Raw genomic sequence first — 21,335 nt, forward strand, 5'->3', positions numbered from 1 at the left:
AGTATTGAATCTGTAGTTGAGTTGGAGAAGTTGTGAAGTTTGTGTGTTTTTTTATTCTGCAGCAGATGAGCCAACTTGATGAGAAAATCGTTTTTATTGTCGGAACTGGCGAAAATTGCTGTTTGTAGAACATCTGAGAATGCATTGCAGAAAGAATCCTGAAATACAGAGGATAACAGGAAAAATTATGAATGTAAGTAATATGTAAATGAAAGGAATTATATAAAAATAAGTTTGATAATTTTGCATGTTGCAGTGTTGCCAACATTCCATATTTATACCACAGTTTTAAGGCCACATTTTACAAAAATCTGGAAGATCCAGATAAAATTTGTGTTGAATTTGTAAGGTTTTGTAATGAATTCATAAGGTTTTCGATATACGACATAGAAGATCCAGACTTTTCCAGATGAATTTTCAAAATCTCCCAGATTTTTGAAAAAAAAAAATGGTACAGTATTTTCGAAGCATATACTCAAACTGCAAACATTTGAACAGTGAAACTAAAGCTAAGAAAAAAGATACAGGACTTTGAACTTTCCAAATTTAGTTCATCACAGTCCTTATTCACCATATCCTGAAGTTTGAGGATTTAGCCGCCATTTTCTCTAGTTCGAACCCCCGTGCACCGGGATCAGAAGTTATACCTTTTTATCGAGTGCGAGAGGTGCCGCGCCGATTTAGCCGCGATTAAGTGACAGAAAGCCGACACAAATCCGGCTGCTGTTGGTGGTTGCGCATTTTGGATTAATGGTCCAACAAAAAAAGCGGTTCACACGAAGTGCGAGAAGAAGTTTCGGTCTGATTAAACGTCAGATTGTGCCACGTCCGTCGACAGTGCGTGTGATCCACGGGGTCAATCCGACGAAATTTTGGGTGAACCCTTTCGTCGTCGTTGTCATCGGGCCGATTTTGCTAAACCGGCAGGGAATGCTCTTTTTAATTAAGACAATTATCAGATCGTCTTCAGGTACTTTTGGGATGGAGAAAAGTCTCTGCTAGCACGCCCATTTGGTGAACGAGAACATGTGCGAATATTTTTCGGGGTGGGTCGTTCGGAAAAATGAAAGAATAATTAATCTTGAAATTAATCAATAGGTAGCCGATGCGCGAAAATAACTGACATTTTTTTAGAGGAGCGTCCTTTGATGGGTGGAGTTTGGTAAAAGCGGTGATAATTGTGGTTTGAGTTTGTGGGGTCCGAGGCTGGAGAGGACGAAACAATTGCTACACGACTTGGTAGCTGCGATCCTTATCGATGTGAAATGGTTTTTTTTTTAGCGTTGAAACGGCTGGATGTCACGACCAGTGCCTGAAACCTGCTTGAATGTTCCTCCTCTTTTCCACGAGCAGGCCGTTTGACCTTTTGGTCGTTTTCGACACTACCAAGTGGTCACTGCGGAAATTGAATTTACGCAAACACTGTGATCTGCTGACAGTTGGTATAATTTTGTGGCATCAATGAACAAAACATTTTGATCATCGTTCCTTTTCAAAGTTGTGGTATTTGTTTCAAAAGGCATAGATCTTTATCCGTTCTTGCAAGTATGGTAACCCTCTTGCGCCCAAAAGTGAACTGTTTTAGATACTGAAAAAAAAAAACATTAAAAAAAGGTTTCGATATTTTGTAAAACTACGGAAATCAAATGAAAGTATTAGTTTTCAATATTTAATATGTTTGCTAAAATTTAAATACATGAATACATGTTTTTTCTTGCCCTTTCAACTAATAGAAACAACGATAGTGACATCGACAAGATTTTGCGGAAAAATGTCACCCTCCTATGTGCGAGGGAGGTACATCAGCTTCTGTCACCCTTTCAAGACCATTTTCTGCAAGCCGCCAAAGAAATGCTCTATTATCGAACCTTTTGGACTTAAATCTACACTAGTTCGTAGCGCTTCTAGGCGGCAGGGCAGACGGCAGCAACAGTAGCCTTCCTCTTGCGGTCCCAAGCAGCCATAGTGCAACGGCAATCGTCGTCGGTCTCACATTTTTCCCTCTGTCGCTCCATTTATGGGCCCTTCAATACAAATTGCTTTACGATCAGTACGTGTAAGGAGAGTTTATCAGCCGCCGAAGATCGCCGTACTATTATTATTGTTATAGACGAAGACGACGCATTGCTCCGGTCGTTCATTCAACTGCTCGCTGCTGCTCTTCTGACTTAACTGCTACTTGGTACTGCTCTTGCTGTGTCACATAAATTGCATTATACGGAAGCCTGCCGGTATGGTTGATCCATAATGGAAATCGATATTCAATGGATCCCGTCCCGAGTTCGGACGAGTTGGGCAGTCAGTGATCGAACCTTTGGAGGCGATAAATACAGCGCGCTTCCGAACCGGGACCTTATCCAGGTGGTCAGATTTCCCGCACTCTGCACTGGTGGCTACTTTGACAATGGCATCACTGACGGCTGAACATGAGACGAAGCCAGGTTTTTCATCAGGACAAGGGGCGAACTCCAAAGCTTCAAATACACTCAGCATTTTCTAAAGGATTTTTTTTAAATGTAATATCATGTTTATTTTCCTTCTGAAAAAACAATTTATTTGTAGGCAAGAGGCTCCTTCTGCCCTCCTATAGCTACGCCCCCGATGACGACTGAAACCTGTAGAGATCTGAAAATGGGTGGATATTTATAATGTCTTTCCTCCGGACAGGACGCTCCCGCAGGCGATTAGAGTTAGCCTTAGAGCATGTTTATGTACCACCGCAGCACACTTTCGCTCCTTCGAAGGCGATCGGTTTAGATTTGCACATTTGCACCAACTTTGTTAGTCTCTCTATGGCCCCGATTGACACCATTCGATAGCTTCTGGTAGGATACTACTATACGTAGGGATCGTTTCAGAAAAGCGGCAATGGCAACGCGTGTTCCAACCAAAATAGCCACCTGATAAATATTTAGCAGCGCTCGAAGTCCGATAGTCACGCAAAGGCGAGCAGCAAGTGGCCATTCCATTCAATCTCAAACTTCGAGCGACAATTTGTCGAAGAATCTGCCAGATATTTGTTCCTCATCTCGGCGGGGACATGATCGACAAACATTGCCAACATCGAACAGAAAAAAAAAACCCTGTGACAAACAAACGGCAAATTCCGGAGAAGTACCACGAAGAGCAACGAAGATTGCACTGGGCGACGGAAGCAAAACTTTTTTAAGCAATATGATAATTTGCAATGGAATCAATAGACTTTGGTTCGCTGATTTCTGTAACAGTTTTTGAGAAAAATGGATTACATTTTGTTTTTCATTGTAAACATTACACAAATTTCTTATATCTAGGTGTTCTGTGTTCAATGTCGTGACAACATGTACACTTGAAGGTTTCAAATAAAGAGTTTTTGGTTTATTTGAAAATATTATAAGTGTTTTGGAAATTTGAGGAGAAAACTTTCATTGTTACAAGTGTGGAGAAAAAATATCTAAACTTGTTTGCAATCTACTACAGATGACACGCAGGTTTTGTTCTTTGGCAGATAGGCCTGTGTAATCAAAAATCAAAGATTTTTGATATCCTTGAGGTAACTCAGGAAAGCCAGATGTGAAAATATTGAATGATATTGGTCCCAAAATGCTGTCGTTATGAAAACCAGCTCTTGCAGAAATTCACTCAGACTTGGGGTTCTGATAATTAATCTGAAGTGTACGGTTTGACAGACCATTAATTTTTTTTTTCAAAAACTGTTACGAGAATTCTGGAGACAGATTCAAAATCAGTGGCAAAAATCTACTTCAAACAGCCAAATTGTGTTGGCTAGTGTTGTTGCCAATGGTTCAAGAAAGCGTGCTTGATTAGTATTCATGGCTGGCTCTTGCTATCAATGATGCGCATTTGTCAGGTCGCCTTTGAGGTTGTTAAAATGTGATTGTTTGAGCTGCAATTGCAATCGTTTCGTTCAACATGAGCAGAGCAGATCAGAGCATGTGAGTTTGCGGACTGTTGCACTTTATTGCTATTCTAGAGCTGGAATGTGTATCCAATGCAATGTCGTTCGTGCACACGAGAGCTGGGCAAGCTGACAAGAAAACTGAAGACGGCTGGCAGACTCCCCCGGGAGGTAGCCTTTCGTTGTAATTGTGATTGATACTACAAATTGGATTAGTGCGGTGAATTTTAATTTCTTTTTGTTGAGGTCTATGAAGTGGTCTGTAGGATTGTTTGCTACGTCTTTGAACAAACGCATGTACGTTCAATCAGTTCAACATTTTCAACTGCTTTATGCATTCAACGTTCAAATTACTTAGGAACGAACGGTATATAATACTTTTTGGAATCGCCAATTGTTGAATGTTCAAAATGCTCGTTAATTGTTGAACACACAATAAGGAATATACGAACTGTTCAACAATAGTCGAAGTTTTTAGCAGTTGAACATTAGGCGAATTGCCCTATTCGTAGCTCTTTAGGTTAGATTTCTACAAAGTTTTTTTTATACTTATGAGCAGATGAATTCAATTCGATTGTGAAAAAAGTGTTAACTAATATGGCAAATGAAATGTAATATTTTGTTAACAAAATGATAATAGTAGTCTCATTTCGTTTTACCGAATTAGGATGAGGGTGTTATCGAACACAGAACACCTAAATATATGAGAAATTGATATTGTTGGCGCGTTAACCCAGGGCCTTCCTTAGCCCAGTAGTTAGAGTCCGCGGCTACCAAGCAAAGCCATGCTGAAGGTGTCTGGGGTGGAATCCCGGTCGGTCCAGGATCTTTTCGTAAAGAAAATTTCCTTGACTTCCCTGGGCATAGTGTATTATCGTACCTGCCACACGATATACGAATGCAAAAAATGGCAACTTTGACAAAGAAAGCTCTCAGTTAATAACCGGGGATTTTTTTTTATTTCCGTACAAAGCGGGCCGAAGGGTCTCAGATTGTCATGAAACTTTTTCCACAGGCAGGGCTCATCAATATATGAATAAAAAAATGATAAAAATTCAGTGTCGCTTATTTCCCCGGAAAACTCAGTTGGAATTTTTTTGTTTTTCTCTGACACTACTAACTTTGAAAAATCATAACTCAAGAACGAAGCATCGTAGAAACAAAGTTTTTTTTTATGAAAATGAAAGCAAATTTTCTCAGGAATAAAAAATATATTAACTGGAAAAAGTTTCCACAAAATTTTCTACCGTTGAGAAAATTCGTAAAGAAAAGCCGGAAAAACTATGTTTCAAAAAATGGATAACTTTCAAAAATATATTTTTGAGAAGGTAATTTCATAAGCTTTAGAGTAAAGTGGGGCAAAAGTTCGAGTGGGGCAAGAGTTTCTTTTTAAGATTTCTAGCTCAAATCAAATCAAAACTTAGAAATGTCATGGTGGTTCGAATGCTATTCAAGTAAGAGACTTTCACTCCAAATATCATATAAATCGATTGAGATTTGGAAAAGTTATGGCTGTTTGTTGTTTTTCGACGTAAATATTGTAATACTTGGTCAAACTTTCGATGCATGGAACCAAATAAAGATAAAATATTTTTCAATTTTTTATGTAAGGGTGTTTCTAGGCCTATCATAAGGATGTTTTGACGTGGATTAGTTTTTCCATAAATAGTTAGAATCAATTTTTGGCCCATAGCGGGGCAAAAGTTCGAATCTGCGGGGCAAAAGTTCGACCCATGTATAAACCCACGGAAAATTTTTCAAATTTCCTGAAATCTACATATTATCTTCAAATTTAGCGAAATTTTCCTGATCGTGCGAAAAATGTCACAAAAATTTTACATTTCCCTTAGTTTTGCGAAAAACTGCTATTTTTTAGGTGTATTACAATTAACCCTGTTTTGGGCATTTTTTGATGAAAATTTAGTGTGTATTTTTCGGCAAACATAAGTTTACGGCTGGTAGAAAGTATGCCTGGCATAAAAGTATTGATATTTTGTGTTTTAGCCAACGAACTTTTGCCCCACCCTAGATTCGAACTTTTGCCCCACCGTTGGGGCAAAAGTTCGAATAAGACAATCAATTTTGAAACTGTTATAACTAAAAATGGGTAAATATTTTGACACAAGTTTGTTCAGCAAAGTTATAGTCAATATGATGAAGGTTCGCTGTATGGTATTTGTTTTGTTTCATCTGCTATAATTTTCCTGGAAACTTTGATTATACCACTAAGGTCGAACTTTTGCCCCACCTTACTCTAATCGCTGAAATTTTTGAAATGTTCTTTTTATTTCGTTTTTGAGTTTTGGCCAATTTTGTGGAAAATGACCATATAAGCCTTTTCTTTGAAAACCCATACTTCGATCGAAGCAACAAAGATTTTTTATCAAAGCAATTGCAAATTTTCCAAAACATCTGAAAAAAAAAATATATGGGATTGGTTTTAATGAAGTATAAGTCGGAATGGATGATATTTTTCATGAAAAATTACACCGCTAAGAAAAACTGAAAAAAAAAAAACTGTTTCTGCCTCAATTTTTCATTACACTGAAAAGGGATTCTTTCTTTTCTATGGAACACATGAGATTATTATTATTTTTTTTTTTTTATTTTATTTATTCAATTATTCAGTATATAACTTACATTTTCATCTTAATACTACCTATTTTTTAACCTTTGGTTGCTAACACCAGAAGATTTTCGTTTCTTTGTATTATTAAGAACAAAGCATGCTGTATTTTCTTGGTTTTCATGTGCATCTGAGAATTCACTAGCAAACATTTTTCGTTCGTCTTTTGGTATAAATGAATGATATTTTTTTGTTCCAGGAATTGGAACAAGGTTAGGAAATCTTTCCTAAAGAAATTTTTCAGCCTCTGAATAGTCATTTTCAGTTGCATAGATAAATTCCCAATCTTTTTTAAATTGGTCTTTCACCTTTTGCGACACAGCCCAGTCAAAAAATTGTTTGGCGTTATTAATTTCTGCTGACTTTCAAATACTAGCATCTCTAGCTATTCGCTTAATGTCAAATTTCAAAAATGTATGCAACCAAGAAAATGATTTTAAAATTAAAGCAGAATGGCACTTTTTCCCATCGGTGGCAACATTAAGCGAATGGCTAGAGATGCTACGATGCAATTTCTTCAACTTTTGGAAACATTGATTTTCACGATCATGGATGGCACGATTAAAGAATCATGTCTCACATGAGTTCTGAAAACGATATGAGCAGAAATTATGCGGTTGTTACTAAAAATGATATTGCTGAAAACGATTCCGTTGTCACAAGTTTTATAGATATGTTCAGTTAAGTATAATCCACAAATTAAAATAAAAAATGCATAATTTCCTTAGGAAATTGCCTACTTTTAGACGTATTCCACGATTCAAGGTGTTTTCAATTTTGAAATAACTAAAAAAATAAATTACTTGTAAGAGTTTGACCTACATATTCGACTTTAGGGACCATGATTTAGGTAAGTAATGATATTTTTAATATTACCGAACGTGGTTGTCATGGGTGATCAATGTTACCCGATATCAGCTAAATAAAAAAAAAACCCTTAAAACATTTTTTTTAACAAACTTTAAACTTTTAGAAAACAAAATATGGTATGGCACGACCAATGATGTACTTGTTTTAAAAATATAAAACTTGCAAGTTATGCCATTTCAAATGAAATTTTCAAGAAATATCCCAAAAAATGATCAATGTTACCCCGGATTACGGTACTTCTCTATACCTTTATTTTAATCTCTTTGATTTAATATATTAACACTATAAGCCCCACGATCAAAATTGTAATGCAGAGCCCCGGGATCAAAATCATCTATATGAATTATTGGCTATATATCAGTGATGGCTCAGCCGATTTTTGGAATTATTTCACGCATCTCATGCTCATATCCTAATTTTTTTTTTTTACGGAACAAACTATTCCTGAAGGTGTCCAAATTTACCCTACAGCAATTAAACCAATACAATTTTTTTGTTAACTGAATTTACATGAGAATCGGGTCAAACCTTACCGAATAAGTTACTACTCTATGTTTATCAGATTCAAATATCCGTAAATAATGAAAAAGAATGGCAAATGTATTCGAAATCAGATATTTCGAGCCTCCCTAACGAGACAAATTTGGGTAAATCACTGAAAGCACTCTAGTGCTTTGAATATGTATGCTAGAGGTTTGATATCTTCGACAAAGTATTAAGAAATAAGTTGCGCTACATTTTGAACCCTTTGGATTTGATCTAGATTACTTGTAACTGATCCAGATCATTTTTATCTTTCAATATGAGCGTCCTAGTACAAAACTTCCTTCTGCAATGTTGTTCACTGGAACATTTTCGACATTTTATTCATATAAATTTACCTATATAAATGCAGTAAACATGTTTGAGCAGGAATTAACAGGTTTGATCACACTCAAAATTTATATTACTAAAAAGAACTGAAAAATACCTTGTTTTCCTGACTGATTGTCTATAAACTGACATATAAAGCAATGACATGTAGTTTTTTCGTTATTGATTTGATTGCAGTAGTCCAGATAAAATTGTTGATTTGTAATAGAAATATGAAATAACACTAAAAAAATATTTTACTTTAAAAATTTACGAATTTTTCATCAAGTTTCTAAGTGATAACATGTAGTTTTTCGGCATATAATATATTGAATGAGCTCAGTGAACATGTTTAAACAGGAATATAAAATGTTTGATTACACTCAAAATCCCTTTAATTAAAAACCTACGAGAAATCCTAAATTTTCATCCTGTTTACCTGTAAAACAATACTCAAAGCAATAACATGTGGCCTGAATTCTTTTGTGGAAATCTAATGAATATGTTTGGGCAGAAATAGTAATTTTCGGAAATACTCATACTTGCTTTTACTTAAACTCTATGCAAAACTTATTTGTTTCAATTGTTTGCCTTTGAAACAAGTATCAAAACGACGACATGTAGTTGTTCGAAATAAGTCTGAAAACTTCTTTTTGACATAAGACTGAAAACTTCTTTTTGCTTAAAAACTCACCAAAACCACTTGTTTTGAAACCTAGTTGCCAGTGAATCAGAATTGAAATCGACGAAATATAGTTTTTCAGCATCAAATTTCTAGTGAAAGTCCAGTGAACATGTTTAATATAAAAAAAATGATTACACTCAAAATTTCAACAGCTAAGAAAACCCCTATTATAAATGTAAATTTAAACTTGAAGTTTATTCGAAAGAAAAAACATAAAAATCCAAATTCTTGCTTTTGAAATGCATATATCCAGTTATTGGAGCGACATTCAAAATTCTTACCGCAACGAATCCAACACTCACTATCGATTTGTGTGATTTGTGGTAAATCGAAATTTATAGCGAAAACATGTAATTTTAACCAAATTTTTTGATTACATCAAAGCTTTTTCACTGAAAACCCTTAGTAACAAGTGTCTTTTTTCTGTTAATCTAAATTTAATGCGATAATTTGTTAAAACTTTTGATTCTAAAACAAACACATGTCATCGCTTTTCGTTTACGTTTCGATTTACCGACAAACAGGCATGACAAACAGATTTGTGTTAGATTTCAGGTGTAAACATTTTTGAGTGTAGTCTTATATTACTAGATATGCCAATGAACATCTTAGAGATTGAATTTGAATGTTAATTGTCTAGCAGTTGTGAACAATCTAAGATTTCTTGTAATTTTATTAAGTGAAACAAAATATAAAGTGTAATAAAAGACATCTCTTCCTGTTCTAGCATGTTATATTGACCTCTAAAATCACTCTTTTTGATGTATTCGAATCCTCTGAGCAGAATCTCAATAGAGAAACTCAAAAGTAGGTTGGAGGAACTTGTATCTTCTAATTTCGCCTTTATATAGTGCGGAATTAAAAGGTACAAGGTACTCCAATCTACTTTTAAGTGTTTTCTAAAGTCAGTTTTATGTCGAGAAAATTACATGTCATAGCAATGAAAAAGTAAATGTCGCAGTGATAAAAGTACATGTTGTCTCTTAAAATTTGGATTTACAACAAATAGTTGTAGAAATTTGGGTTCTCGACGCACTGTCCGACAAAAAGAACCTGGTTGTGTTGCTTCAACACCAATAGAATATGATATTTTTTATATATCTGATATTTTTTCTCCATATCATAAAAACTAATTGTTGGGGAGAGTCACACACAATAACAATAACACACAAAGATTGATAGCAACTTTCATATTCATGCTGAAAATGGTTTATTCAATACAAAATATTATCTAATAATTATTCATATAATTACGTACAATTTGGTGTTCACTACGCACTACCAAAGAAACAGCTTCCCAACTCTTCCACTTCTACTGCACATTACTAACAATTTATTTTATTCAGCTTACAACACACAGAGAATTTCCGTCACAACACTAATAATAAACCTTTACTGAATTTCGGTAAAAAGATGCCGAGCATTTCGGAAAAGCATTGTCGTGATCTGCTTAGCAAATTTTGACAGCTGGATGAGTTTTACATTTTGCAGTGGTGCTCAGCACTTTGAACTTTTCGCCGAGATCTCAGCTATTGGATTTTCGGTTACTTGTTATGCCATTGCGAAAAAAATAAGTTCGTCGTTTTGAAACTCGAATTATTAGCAAATAGTTATAATAAAATAAGTATTGCCGTATTTTTTTTTTTTGTAAAGAAATTGTCAGTGTATCCAAAAATTACTATTTCTGCTCAAACATAATAAATACATTCCTACAAAAGAAATCAATGCCACAAAAACCCATGCCATTGCTTTAAACATTGTTTTAAAGGCAAATGGGATGAAGACTTAGGGTTTTTCGTAGGTGTTTATTGAAATATATTTTGAGTGTACTTAATCCATTTTTTTTTTTATTTCTGCTCAAACATGTTCACAGTACACGTACAATCTAGTTGATTCCGAAACAGAAACCAATTGTCATTGCTTTGAAATTTGGTTTATAGGCAAATAGGTTTAAACAAGGGGTTTCTTAAAGTTTTTTAATTGAAATATTTTTTGAGTGTCATCTCGAATTACTCAAAACTGTTCCCCCGGACAACTGCAATCAAATTTATTTCGAAAAAACAACATGTCAGTGCTTTGAATTTTGGTTTATACGCAAACATTTAAGAAATGAGCTATATCTTGATTGTTTTCAGCAATTTTAATTTTGAGTGTAATTAAAAAAAATATATAGTTCTGCTCAGACATACTCTTTGCTATTCTGCAAGAAAATATGTGTAGAAAAGTGTCAAAATTACATCATTAAACAACGAAAATGATAAAAGAAGTTTTCATCTATGACGTTCCTACCGAGAGAAAAGATCGATCTAGATCAGTTATAAGTTATATAGATCAAACCCAAAGAATTCAAAATAGAGTGCAACTTAGTTCAAAACAATTTGTTGAATATTTCAAACCTCTAGCATGCATATCCAAAGCACTAAAGGTTTGCTCTTCTTTTGTCTTTCTTGGTTGCTGAAGAGTCTTTTATAGGTCTCCTATCCAGGGTTGCGCTACCTATATCGTGCTACAGAGGCTGCCTCCTCGGTACTGACACTATACAGCATTGTCCGTTTGTTTTTTACACGATGACCACGTTCATAACCATCACAACAATCCACCTATATCAGGGCTTTCGAACATGCTGCTGTGGTGAACCGTCATGCGCTAGTGGTGTTATTAGAAGATCTGGCGTGAATTATTGGAATCAATCGCAGATCAGTGGAGGAGGCTTTCGTGTTTCTGGAGAGCAGATAGGCCTGACCATTTATTCTACCAAAACAAAGTGCTACGGACAATACTCAGTGAGAAATTCGAAAATGGTGTGTGGCGCAGACGCATGAATCACGAGTTGTATCAAGTGTTCAAAGATGCGAATATTATCAAGTGTGTAAAATACGGCAGACTTCAGTGGGCTGGTCACTTAGTACGAATGTCGAAAAAAAAATCAGCAGAAACCAGGTAGAGGTCGGCGACTTCGAGGAACGAATACGCAGGCTGTACGCAGCGGGATACGAACTGGCGACCTCAAACGTTCGGAGCAACTGGAGAAGTAACGCCCAAGATCGACGAAGATAGAGCTATTTGATACGCCCGGCAATGGCTTGAGATATGCTGTTGCCAAGCCAAGCCAAGCCAAGCTATAAAATGGCAACGATTTTACCCAAAAAATGAAAAAAATATATATTTATGATTTTAAGAAAAGTGCTGATTTTTAACAGTTCTCGAAGCACTGGGGTAACCCATTCGATAGAATGGTTTAACAAAATTTGATCCAAAGTCTATCACACGTGGTGTGGACGGATTGCGACTAAAGCTAACGGTTGCGGCGCAATCATTTTCATCTGGCTAAAACTGCTTAGATACCATTACTGTGCAGTTGACAGATGCGATGAATGGTCGCGATTAGATATGACACAATATGAAGCGCCGCCCAGTGGCGTTCTTTGTTTATATCCACTTTTTTTCTCACCGACGGACGTCGGTTGTCGTCTGCTCCTAGTCCAGTTTGTTTTATCATAGAGCGATCACTCAAAGAGAAGCGCCACCGCGCTAACCATCGACTTCCGAACGAGCGACGGGTTGATTGCGACAAATTGAGGAATTCCTTCAATATGTTTTCGATTCACCGTTTGACATATGGATGACAAGTTGATTTCCGAACAACGGAAGCCGTCGGGAGGTGGCGCTGTGAGCATGGTTGCCGTTTTCTTTTTTTTAAATTTTAATGAAAATTGAAATTTACTCCGAAGTTGCCACTATACATACAGCTTCGAAATGCTTGTTGTGTTTGACTGATGCGAATCTTGCCGGTGGCAGTACATGAAGTAAATCGGCGCTTTGTTTGCATTCAATATTTATGCACAACGTTGCTGGAGGGATCTTCACCAGTTTTGGGAGCAGCATCGTTCATTGCTAAACACAAGTACGTTAATTGCAACACACCAGTGGTTCCCAAATTTAAGCGATTGCGCACTGAAAATTATGTTCTTGGTGTCATAGCTCGAGACTTATTACAGAGTTTTGATACTGAATGATTGCGTATTCAATGGTAAAAGTCCCATGGAGATTCACACATTTTCAAAAGCTATCGAAGATGGAACGCGGAAGAGAGGTTCATAAAGGCTTTAGCAGATTATTTGACTCGCAAGTTGAGGATTTGGCAGCTGGAAATAAAATTGCAACAAGAAGATACTTAGACTTTTCGTACGCTTTTCTCCTTTGTGAAATTGCTAATTTTAAAAGACCAAATACTGAGTGGAACAAAGTCTATTCTGTATCATTTATGAGAGCCTATGTTAAAATACGGTTAGATCCCACTGTGAAAAATATCTCTGAGACCGCCCAACTGCAACCATGTTGCCACAATCCCTAGTGTGCACTATAGGGGTAGGTATCTACAACTTATGCATCTTTTTTCCGCTGCCTTCAGTGAGTTTTATTGATTTTCGATGCCGTCAGCTATCATTATTTGTAATTAATTATCACACAACGCACATAATAATGGACCGCACTTGAGAGTCGAAGGACCACCACCATATCCCGATGGCTACGCGTCGTAAGATCAATTTGGGCCTCTTTTTCTCCAGATTGTGTCACGTCTGGCGGTTCAAAATTGATTTTTATTACGGGCAGATATGTGTGGCAAGTGGTGGCGGATTTTTTTTTTCCTTTTATTTCGGTGACGGTGGCTGTCGAAACGCTAAAACCGCTCGAAGCATCTTCGCTTTATTTTAATTATAATTATTATTATCACCGTTGCGTTCATTTGAACGCGCTTGTATCGATCGGGAATGGGTCAACTTTTCCTTTTTTTTATTTCTCCACCAGAGGGCGATCGGGGTGCACTTTATTTTATTATTTTTCAGCGTATCAGTTGCCTGAAATTAATGTTAACTTTATCATTATGCTCAACGGTGTTCAGTGCTCCTCTGGGACGAACGCGCTTTTGTTCCGAGTGTCATAACTTGGCGGTGTTGCTAAAGGTGGTCCATTTTTCACTTGTTTTTATTTTGTTTTTCCTTGCAGATGAATCAACAGTGTAAGGTGTGCGGCGAACCGGCCGCTGGCTTTCATTTCGGAGCGTTTACCTGTGAAGGATGCAAGGTATGTGCGAAGTTTTTTGATTCTTCAGTTTATTTCATAAAAATCTGTGAAATACAACGACCGTTATGCAATTTAGCAGTTGTTGAATAGAGTTAAGAATATTACGCATGAGCATGAGCATTGATGACCGTACAATTCGTAGTTGCTACTCCGTGACCAGAATAATCGAAACTGCACAAGGAACCAACTGATGGAGCTTGGGAGTAGCTTATCATCTTCAGCGTAAAATTTCAAGTATTTCAAATATTAAATAGTCATTAATGACGCCGACCACGTCCTTACGGTCATCGTGGAAGGGGAGTAATGTTAGTTTGATAACCATTGTTACTAAAGACCGAGTATACCTCTGCATCTTCATGGTTGTCACAGGAAAGAGTTTTTGTTAGTGGGAAGGATTCAGAAGCTACATAATCTAGATTAACATTGGCCAGTGATGAAGGTTTAATACAAAACCGAAACCGTCGGACATCAAGGTTAAGATGAATCGAAGCCAAACTTAAAATTTTCAAGAGCACAAATCTGGAAAACCAAAAACTTGTTTGAGTTGAAAATTTGATGGTTTGGTCACCACCAGCTTTCAGCTTAAACGGATGTTTGGTTCTCCAGATTCGTGCTCTTGAAAATTAGAGGTTTGGCATCGATGCATCTTCACCTTAAGGCAAAACCGTTTCTCTGCCGTCTAAGACTGCAAAAGCTGAAAGAACCTAAAATCGTATGACTAAACGTTTTCAGCTTTAATTAGACTTTTTTCTTTTTTTTTCTTTTAAGTAACTTTGAATACGTCATAAATATGGTCAAGAATTTGACTTTTTTTTGAAAACTTTGCATCTACTGAGAGTATATATTTTTAGGATGTGTTCAAATCACTAATAACGTGTACTACTCTTAATTATTATAGTTATTCCTCGAACTCTATGCATATATGTAAATATATTTTTTTGTATTATTTCGTTTAGATTTTGAAACTCACAGTTAATGTGGTCCTGGTTTGCTTCCTTACGAGTTCCTATTATTGATTTATGTAGTGAATTAGCAGTTATCCAAAGAAATCTTGATTTCTGGTAAAATCCTTGGTTTAAGGTGAAGTGATGAGATCCTTGATTTATGGTTGTGAACTTCTGACCAAACTTTTCATATTCCTCTCAAGATTCTTGTTCATATCCTTAAAATAGTATTTTCTTATAAAGCCACTGAAGAATTCCGGGAAAGAATAATTAGCAGCAGCTTCTTCATGTAAACCTTAGTGAGAAACCCTTGATATTCAGGGAAGTTTCCTATTAGGGTTCCTAGTACCGACCCCTTTTTACCAGTACCGGTTCTACGGTACTTAAACTCTCAGTACCGGTAGTACCGGTAAAATACCGGTACTGGAACAAAGGTTTGTAATAAAGCATACAGTATTGGACAACAGAACCGCAACAGAACCAATTAATACAAGGTTGCTGGCGCTTATTGTTAATTTTTATGAACTATAACACTAACAAAATAAGGTCTTAGAAAAAGAGTAATTTGTAAACCGTTCTAAATCTTGAACTAAACAAAAATCTGTGTTGAAATACAAGTTCTGTCTGACGTGAGGGACCACATTCATTCAAATCTATCCTTTAACCGTGCACAGTTGCTCGGAAAAGTTGCAGACGTCCTGAGTAATATTGTATGCGATGCAAAAAACCGTTCAAAATTAATAATTTGTGGACTGTTTCCATTTTATCGCCTTTCATTTCATTCATAAAGTAGGATTAAAATATGCAAAGCATGTTCTATGTTCAATGTTTAGCTGACATACGTGTGCGTATTTTTGTAACATAACTTTCAGACACAGAGAAAGCTCTTTCTTAGTCCGTCCGGAAGTTGCTCAAATTGTTGCCCATGCATCGTTAAATTTGGTATTCTCGTGATACACGAATTTTTCCGAATAATTGCTATCAATCTTTGTGCCTAAGGGCATTTTTAGGCAGTCTAGAAAAATGCCCTTGAACAATATAACCAGTCGAACCACGTTGTGCCTTAATTGAAGCACCTTTGAATACTTTAGTATCCTGAAAGCTTTCGTTATATTTGATCCTAGTTGTCTAGAAAACTTGATATTCATCATCAGCAGCTTCATTTGTATTCAACAATCGATAATTCGTGCTTCTAACGTTTTTATGCGCGAAGATAAAACATCTTCAGTGCTGAAAAGATGCTGGTTAGAATAAGCCTTTATTTAATACGTTCGTTGATCGACTTAAGAAGCTTGCCATCAACGAATTCTACATAACTTACGTTCCATTTATTGTGAAAAAATTAATATTGATTCAAATGATTAGTGGATTTTTCATCAGTACCGAAAATACCGGTACTCAATGCTTTCCAGTACCGGTATTTCGGTACCAAAAATTGGTCTGTAATACCGGTACTTTCGGTACCAGTACTCCCGGTACCAAAACCCTAGTTCCTATGGCGAATTCAAGTCTAGAGATCTTTCAAATGCCAATGTCATATAATCATTGCCCTGTATAGTAAATCATTGGAAAAAGGGTTTTGTGTTGCTATATCTTCGGTTCTCTAGCTCGGTGCTGTTATTTATCAAGATCTTTACAAGGTTTATTGATCATGGATGGAACAATGATTGTTTACAGAGGTGCTAGCTCAGAAGCATGGGTAGGACAAACGTTGGAAAAATGTCTATGTTCACGACAGCCCAGATTTTTTTATTGGATTCTCAGACAGCAAATTGAAAGTGAATGTTTTCATGCTGGTCATTAACAGAAGGCTAAGTCATTTACACAAGACACAAACCTTTAAGATCATTGGTAAGATGTACTTCATTAATAATTTATTTTTTTGGACCAGTTCGTTTAAAAATAATTGACAAAAACTAGAACAACCAGCGAAATTTAGCTGCCTTTGACATTGTTTTGTCATTTCCTTACTAAAAAATCAAAGTGCTGTGAATCTGTCTACTATTATTTTTTTATCTTTGGATTTTTTTGAGGATACAAATTAGTAAGAAATAATAATTTCTAATCGGTCGTGAATCGTAAGTCAGTCCCATGTGTAAAAAGTAGGCATTGAAAAAACATATTGAGTCGTGTTGTAGTGTTAGTGCAACTCGAAGATTATTGGGAGATATGTTGAAAACTCAATATGACTTGCGATTCATAGCAGCTGCGCAAGCTGGATACCACCGAAGTTAGAAAATTCCGAGCTAATTGTAAAATAACTCAAGATTCTTGGTAAATGATTGAATGAGCAGAAACTCCTTTAAATATTTCGCTGAAAATTCTTAAGGTGAAGCGGCGTGTAACTCAAAGAATCATTAGAATCATCATTGATGTAGTAGTAGTAGTGTCGCCTTTCCATGTTTATTTTCAAAACAAACAAACAAAAAATATAACATTTTTGTTAAGCATATATTTATGTAAACACATGGGAAATTTAGAAGATTGACGAGTATTGGAAATCAAAATCAACTGTTCATTCGTACATATCAAAAGAAAACATTACAATTTGATGAAGGGCAACGGAATTTCTCTGTTTTTTATTGGATTTATCGCATATTTTTGTTATGCATCGGTACGGTATATATTTGCAAGGGATGACGGTGTTGCCAGGTGATTGGTGACAGATTTTTCTAGCAATTGTTATATGCGTGTTTTCGGAACATTTGCTGCATATTATAAAAACTTATCATTTTGCAAATAGTTTTCCATCACAAGATTACTGATTTAACAAAATTTTAATGATTTTTGTGATCAATCCACATTAAATGCTATGATTTTACAGACAGAAACTCTGACATCACTGCGCTCAACGATCGCGATGATTGTGCACACACGATAGACGCGTCCCGACGCATCCCGACGCATCGCACTGTGGAGCTTTTCAATTATTTTCGGTGGTCCAAATTGATAAACACTTGGTATGATTTTATGCTTTGTAGAGATGGTTTCTGTAATTCGGGAGAATCGAAAAACAAACAACGTATGAGTTTAAAGTTTCTATGCTTTACCCAACGTTTCCGCACTGAAAATTAATACAACAGAAAAAAAACTTGGATATTTTAGACTATAAACACAGGAATGTCTCAGTGTGCGGTGGCGGCGTCGATTAGCAGCAAGTGAAAACCATCGCCATAATAGTTTTGAGTGATGCGGTTGATAAAACTTTATAAATATTTGATTCCCGTTTGAAATGTGTTCCTTTAAGGAAAGTGAATGAAAGATTTGTTTAGGGGAAGTGTAGTGAACGCAATATAAAACCCAAAAAACAAATGCTTGCTGCAGAATTACAATGGAAAAGGTAAGCACCTTCTATTTACAAGTGTAGTTGTGTGAGGCAATGAAATGCGGCATGAAATCGGAGATTTTTTTTGAGAATATAAATCTCATGTATATTGTTGCAAAATTGATAATGCTGTATCTGAAAGTATTGATTAAATATTGAAATACCACCTGAAGCATTTTTCTTCGCATAAGTTATCCATTAAATCAGGTGATAAGCAGTTATATTTCATCGATGTTTTAAATACCAATACCATCATAACAATATGTTAATGATTTTGGAAGAAGCCATTTTGTGATGACGCACCAAAAGGCCTTAAACAGGTCTGCAAGCATTTTTAGTAGTTCCGACAAGAATTCATTCAGAAGCATTCCAAAAAATGCTCTTTTTTATGAGCAATGAGAAATAAGATATAAACATTTTCTACGAATAATCAAGGGATATCTTGCAGAAATATTCATTACAATTTTGTCAAGAACTTCTCGAGATAGGCTTCGGGAGTTCTGTAGGCATTACTCAACAGATCGTAAACAGATTTTTAAAGGAGTGCATTGAGTAAACAAGATCATCATCGGCTATCGTCAACAGCACTATGTTCGATGCCAGCGGTATTGGGTTAATCACTGAATTGTTTAAGCGACTCTTTAGGATTCTATAGATAGAAATACTTAAAGAAATGCGTATTTCAATTATTCCAATAATATGTACATCTTTTTGTAAAAAAATCTGTAGGAATAATGTCACGCTATGTTGAATCATGGGTAAGAAAATCCTTTGATTCACTGATTGATTGATTTAATGCTGTAATGCCTACAAACAATAAAAATCTCTGAGTTAGTGTTTTTGTTAAAAGTTTAAAAGATTAGATACTGTTAAAAGAATAATGAACCTACTCGAAATTAGGAGCGGCTCACAACAGCGTCTTTTCCACATGTTAGGAGTGGCTGATCATCGTCCGAGTACCGGAGAAGCACTCTAAGCTAAACTGCGCATTATGGTCTTCCGAACATGGTCAATGGGGGAATGGTCCTCCGGAATTTAATGGAGTTCGTGTCAGGCCCTACGAGCCTACCGTAAAAACACATCAGCACAGGAACGTCAACGAGATAATACGGACCGGAACAATCGGCAAAGACCACAGCAACACAAATGGGCTAGCGATTTGAAACTCGGTACGTGGAACTGCAAATCTCTCAACTTCATCGGAAGCACATGCATACTCTCCGATGTACTGAAGATCCGCGGTTTCGGCATCGTAGCGCTGCAGGAGGTGTGCCGGACAGATTCGATGGTGCGACCGTTAAGAGGTAATCATACCATCTACCAGAGCTGCGGCAGCACACGTGAGCTGGGAACAGCTTTTGTAGTGATGGGTGATATTCAAAGGCACGTTCTCGGGTGGTGGCCGATCAACGAAAGAATGTGCAAGTTGAGGATCTAAGACTGGTTCTCCAACTTCAGCATCATAAACGTGTAAAGCCCTCACTCCGGAGGCACTAATGATGACAATGACGCTGTTCACGCGCATCTCGAATGCGAGTACAACCACTACGTCAAGATCATCATAGGTGATTTGAACGCTCAGGTTGGCCAGGAGGAGGAGTTCAGACCGACGATTGGAAAGTTTAGCGCCCACTGGCTGAACGAACGAGAACGGCCTACGACTGATAGATTTTGCCGCCTCTAAGAACATGGCTATCCGTAGCACCTACTTTCAGCACAACCTCCCGTATCGGTACACCTGGAGTTCACCACAGCAGACGAAATCACAAATTGACCACGTTTTGATCAATGGACGGCACTTCTCCGATGTAACCAATGTCAGAACCTATCGTGGCGCTAAAATTGGCTCTGATCACTAGTGATAGTGAAACTGCGCCCAAAACTATCCGTCATCAACAATGTACGATATCGGCGCCCCTTTCGGTATAATCTAGCGCGACTGGCACAACCAAACGTCGCCGCCGCATTCGCGCTGCATCTTGCGGTAGCGTTGCCGGAAGAGGGCGAGCTTGATGAAGCCCCTGTTGAGGACCGCTGGAGCACCATCCACAACGCAGCCGAGGGCATCATCGGCTTCGTGGAAACGAGGGCATGTAACGATTGGTTCGACGAAGAATGCAGGTAGGTTTTGGAGGAGAAGAATGCAGCGCGGGCTGCAATGCTGCAGCAAGGAACGCGCCGCCTGGAAGATGCGGAATGTGAAGCTTCATCGTTCACAAGAAACGCGAAAATTCTACTAGTAGCTTAACGCATCCCCGAAAAAGCTTCGTGCCGCGAGCCGAAATGTGTAGGGATAAGGATAGAAGCATCTTGATGGACGGACGTGAACACCTAAATAGCACGGAGAACACAGACGTAGAGCATCACGACAGCGGAGGTTGTGACTACGTCAGCACGGCAGATGAAGAAAACCAACCTGTTCCCACATTGAAGGAAGTTAAGGATGCCCTAAACCAGCTCAATAACAACAAGGCAGCTTGTAAGGATGGTATTGAAGCTGAACTGATCAAAATGGGTTCGAAGATGTTGGCCGCCTCTCTGCACCGGCTTATCGTCAGAATCTGGGAAACGAAACAGCTGCCGGAGGAATGGAAGCAAGGGATCGTATTCCTCCTCTGCAAGACGGGCGACCAACTGCAATGTGAAAACTATCGTGCAAATGAGTTTGTGGAAAGTTATCAAGCTGGTTTCATCAACTGCCACTCGACGACGGACCAAATCTTCACTGCACGGCAAATCCTCCAGAAGTTCCGTGAACACCAAGTTCCAACGCATCACCTTTTCATCGATTTTAAAGCGGCTTATGATTGTTTCGACCGCAAATCATGAACGAGTACAGCTTTCCCGGAAAACTCACAAGACAAATAAAAGCAACGATGCAAGGCGTGTAGAATAGCGTGAAGATTTCTGGCGAACATTTCAGTTCGTTCGAATCCCGCCGGGGACTGCGACAGGGTGATGGACTTTCGTGCCTGCTGTTCAACATCGCGCTAGAAGGTGTCTTGCGGAGAGCCGGGTTAAATAACCGAGGTACGATTTTCACATGATCC

At 37.3% G+C, this 21,335-nt stretch overlaps 1 protein-coding gene across 2 annotated transcripts in view; it reads left to right on the forward strand.

Annotated features, from left to right (window-relative positions):
* Window positions 1-21,335, forward strand: part of LOC5578138 (protein embryonic gonad) — a 380,749-nt gene that overhangs the window by 202,237 nt on the left and 157,177 nt on the right. For both annotated transcript variants that reach the window (XM_021852017.1, XM_021852018.1), the window contains exon 2: window positions 13,939-14,016. In XM_021852017.1, coding sequence (XP_021707709.1) covers window positions 13,939-14,016 — 78 coding nt within the window. The remainder of the gene's footprint in view (window positions 1-13,938; window positions 14,017-21,335) is intronic.

The sequence above is a fragment of the Aedes aegypti genome, chromosome 3 (genome assembly GCF_002204515.2).
Source record: "Aedes aegypti strain LVP_AGWG chromosome 3, AaegL5.0 Primary Assembly, whole genome shotgun sequence".
Taxonomy (NCBI): domain Eukaryota; kingdom Metazoa; phylum Arthropoda; class Insecta; order Diptera; family Culicidae; genus Aedes; species Aedes aegypti.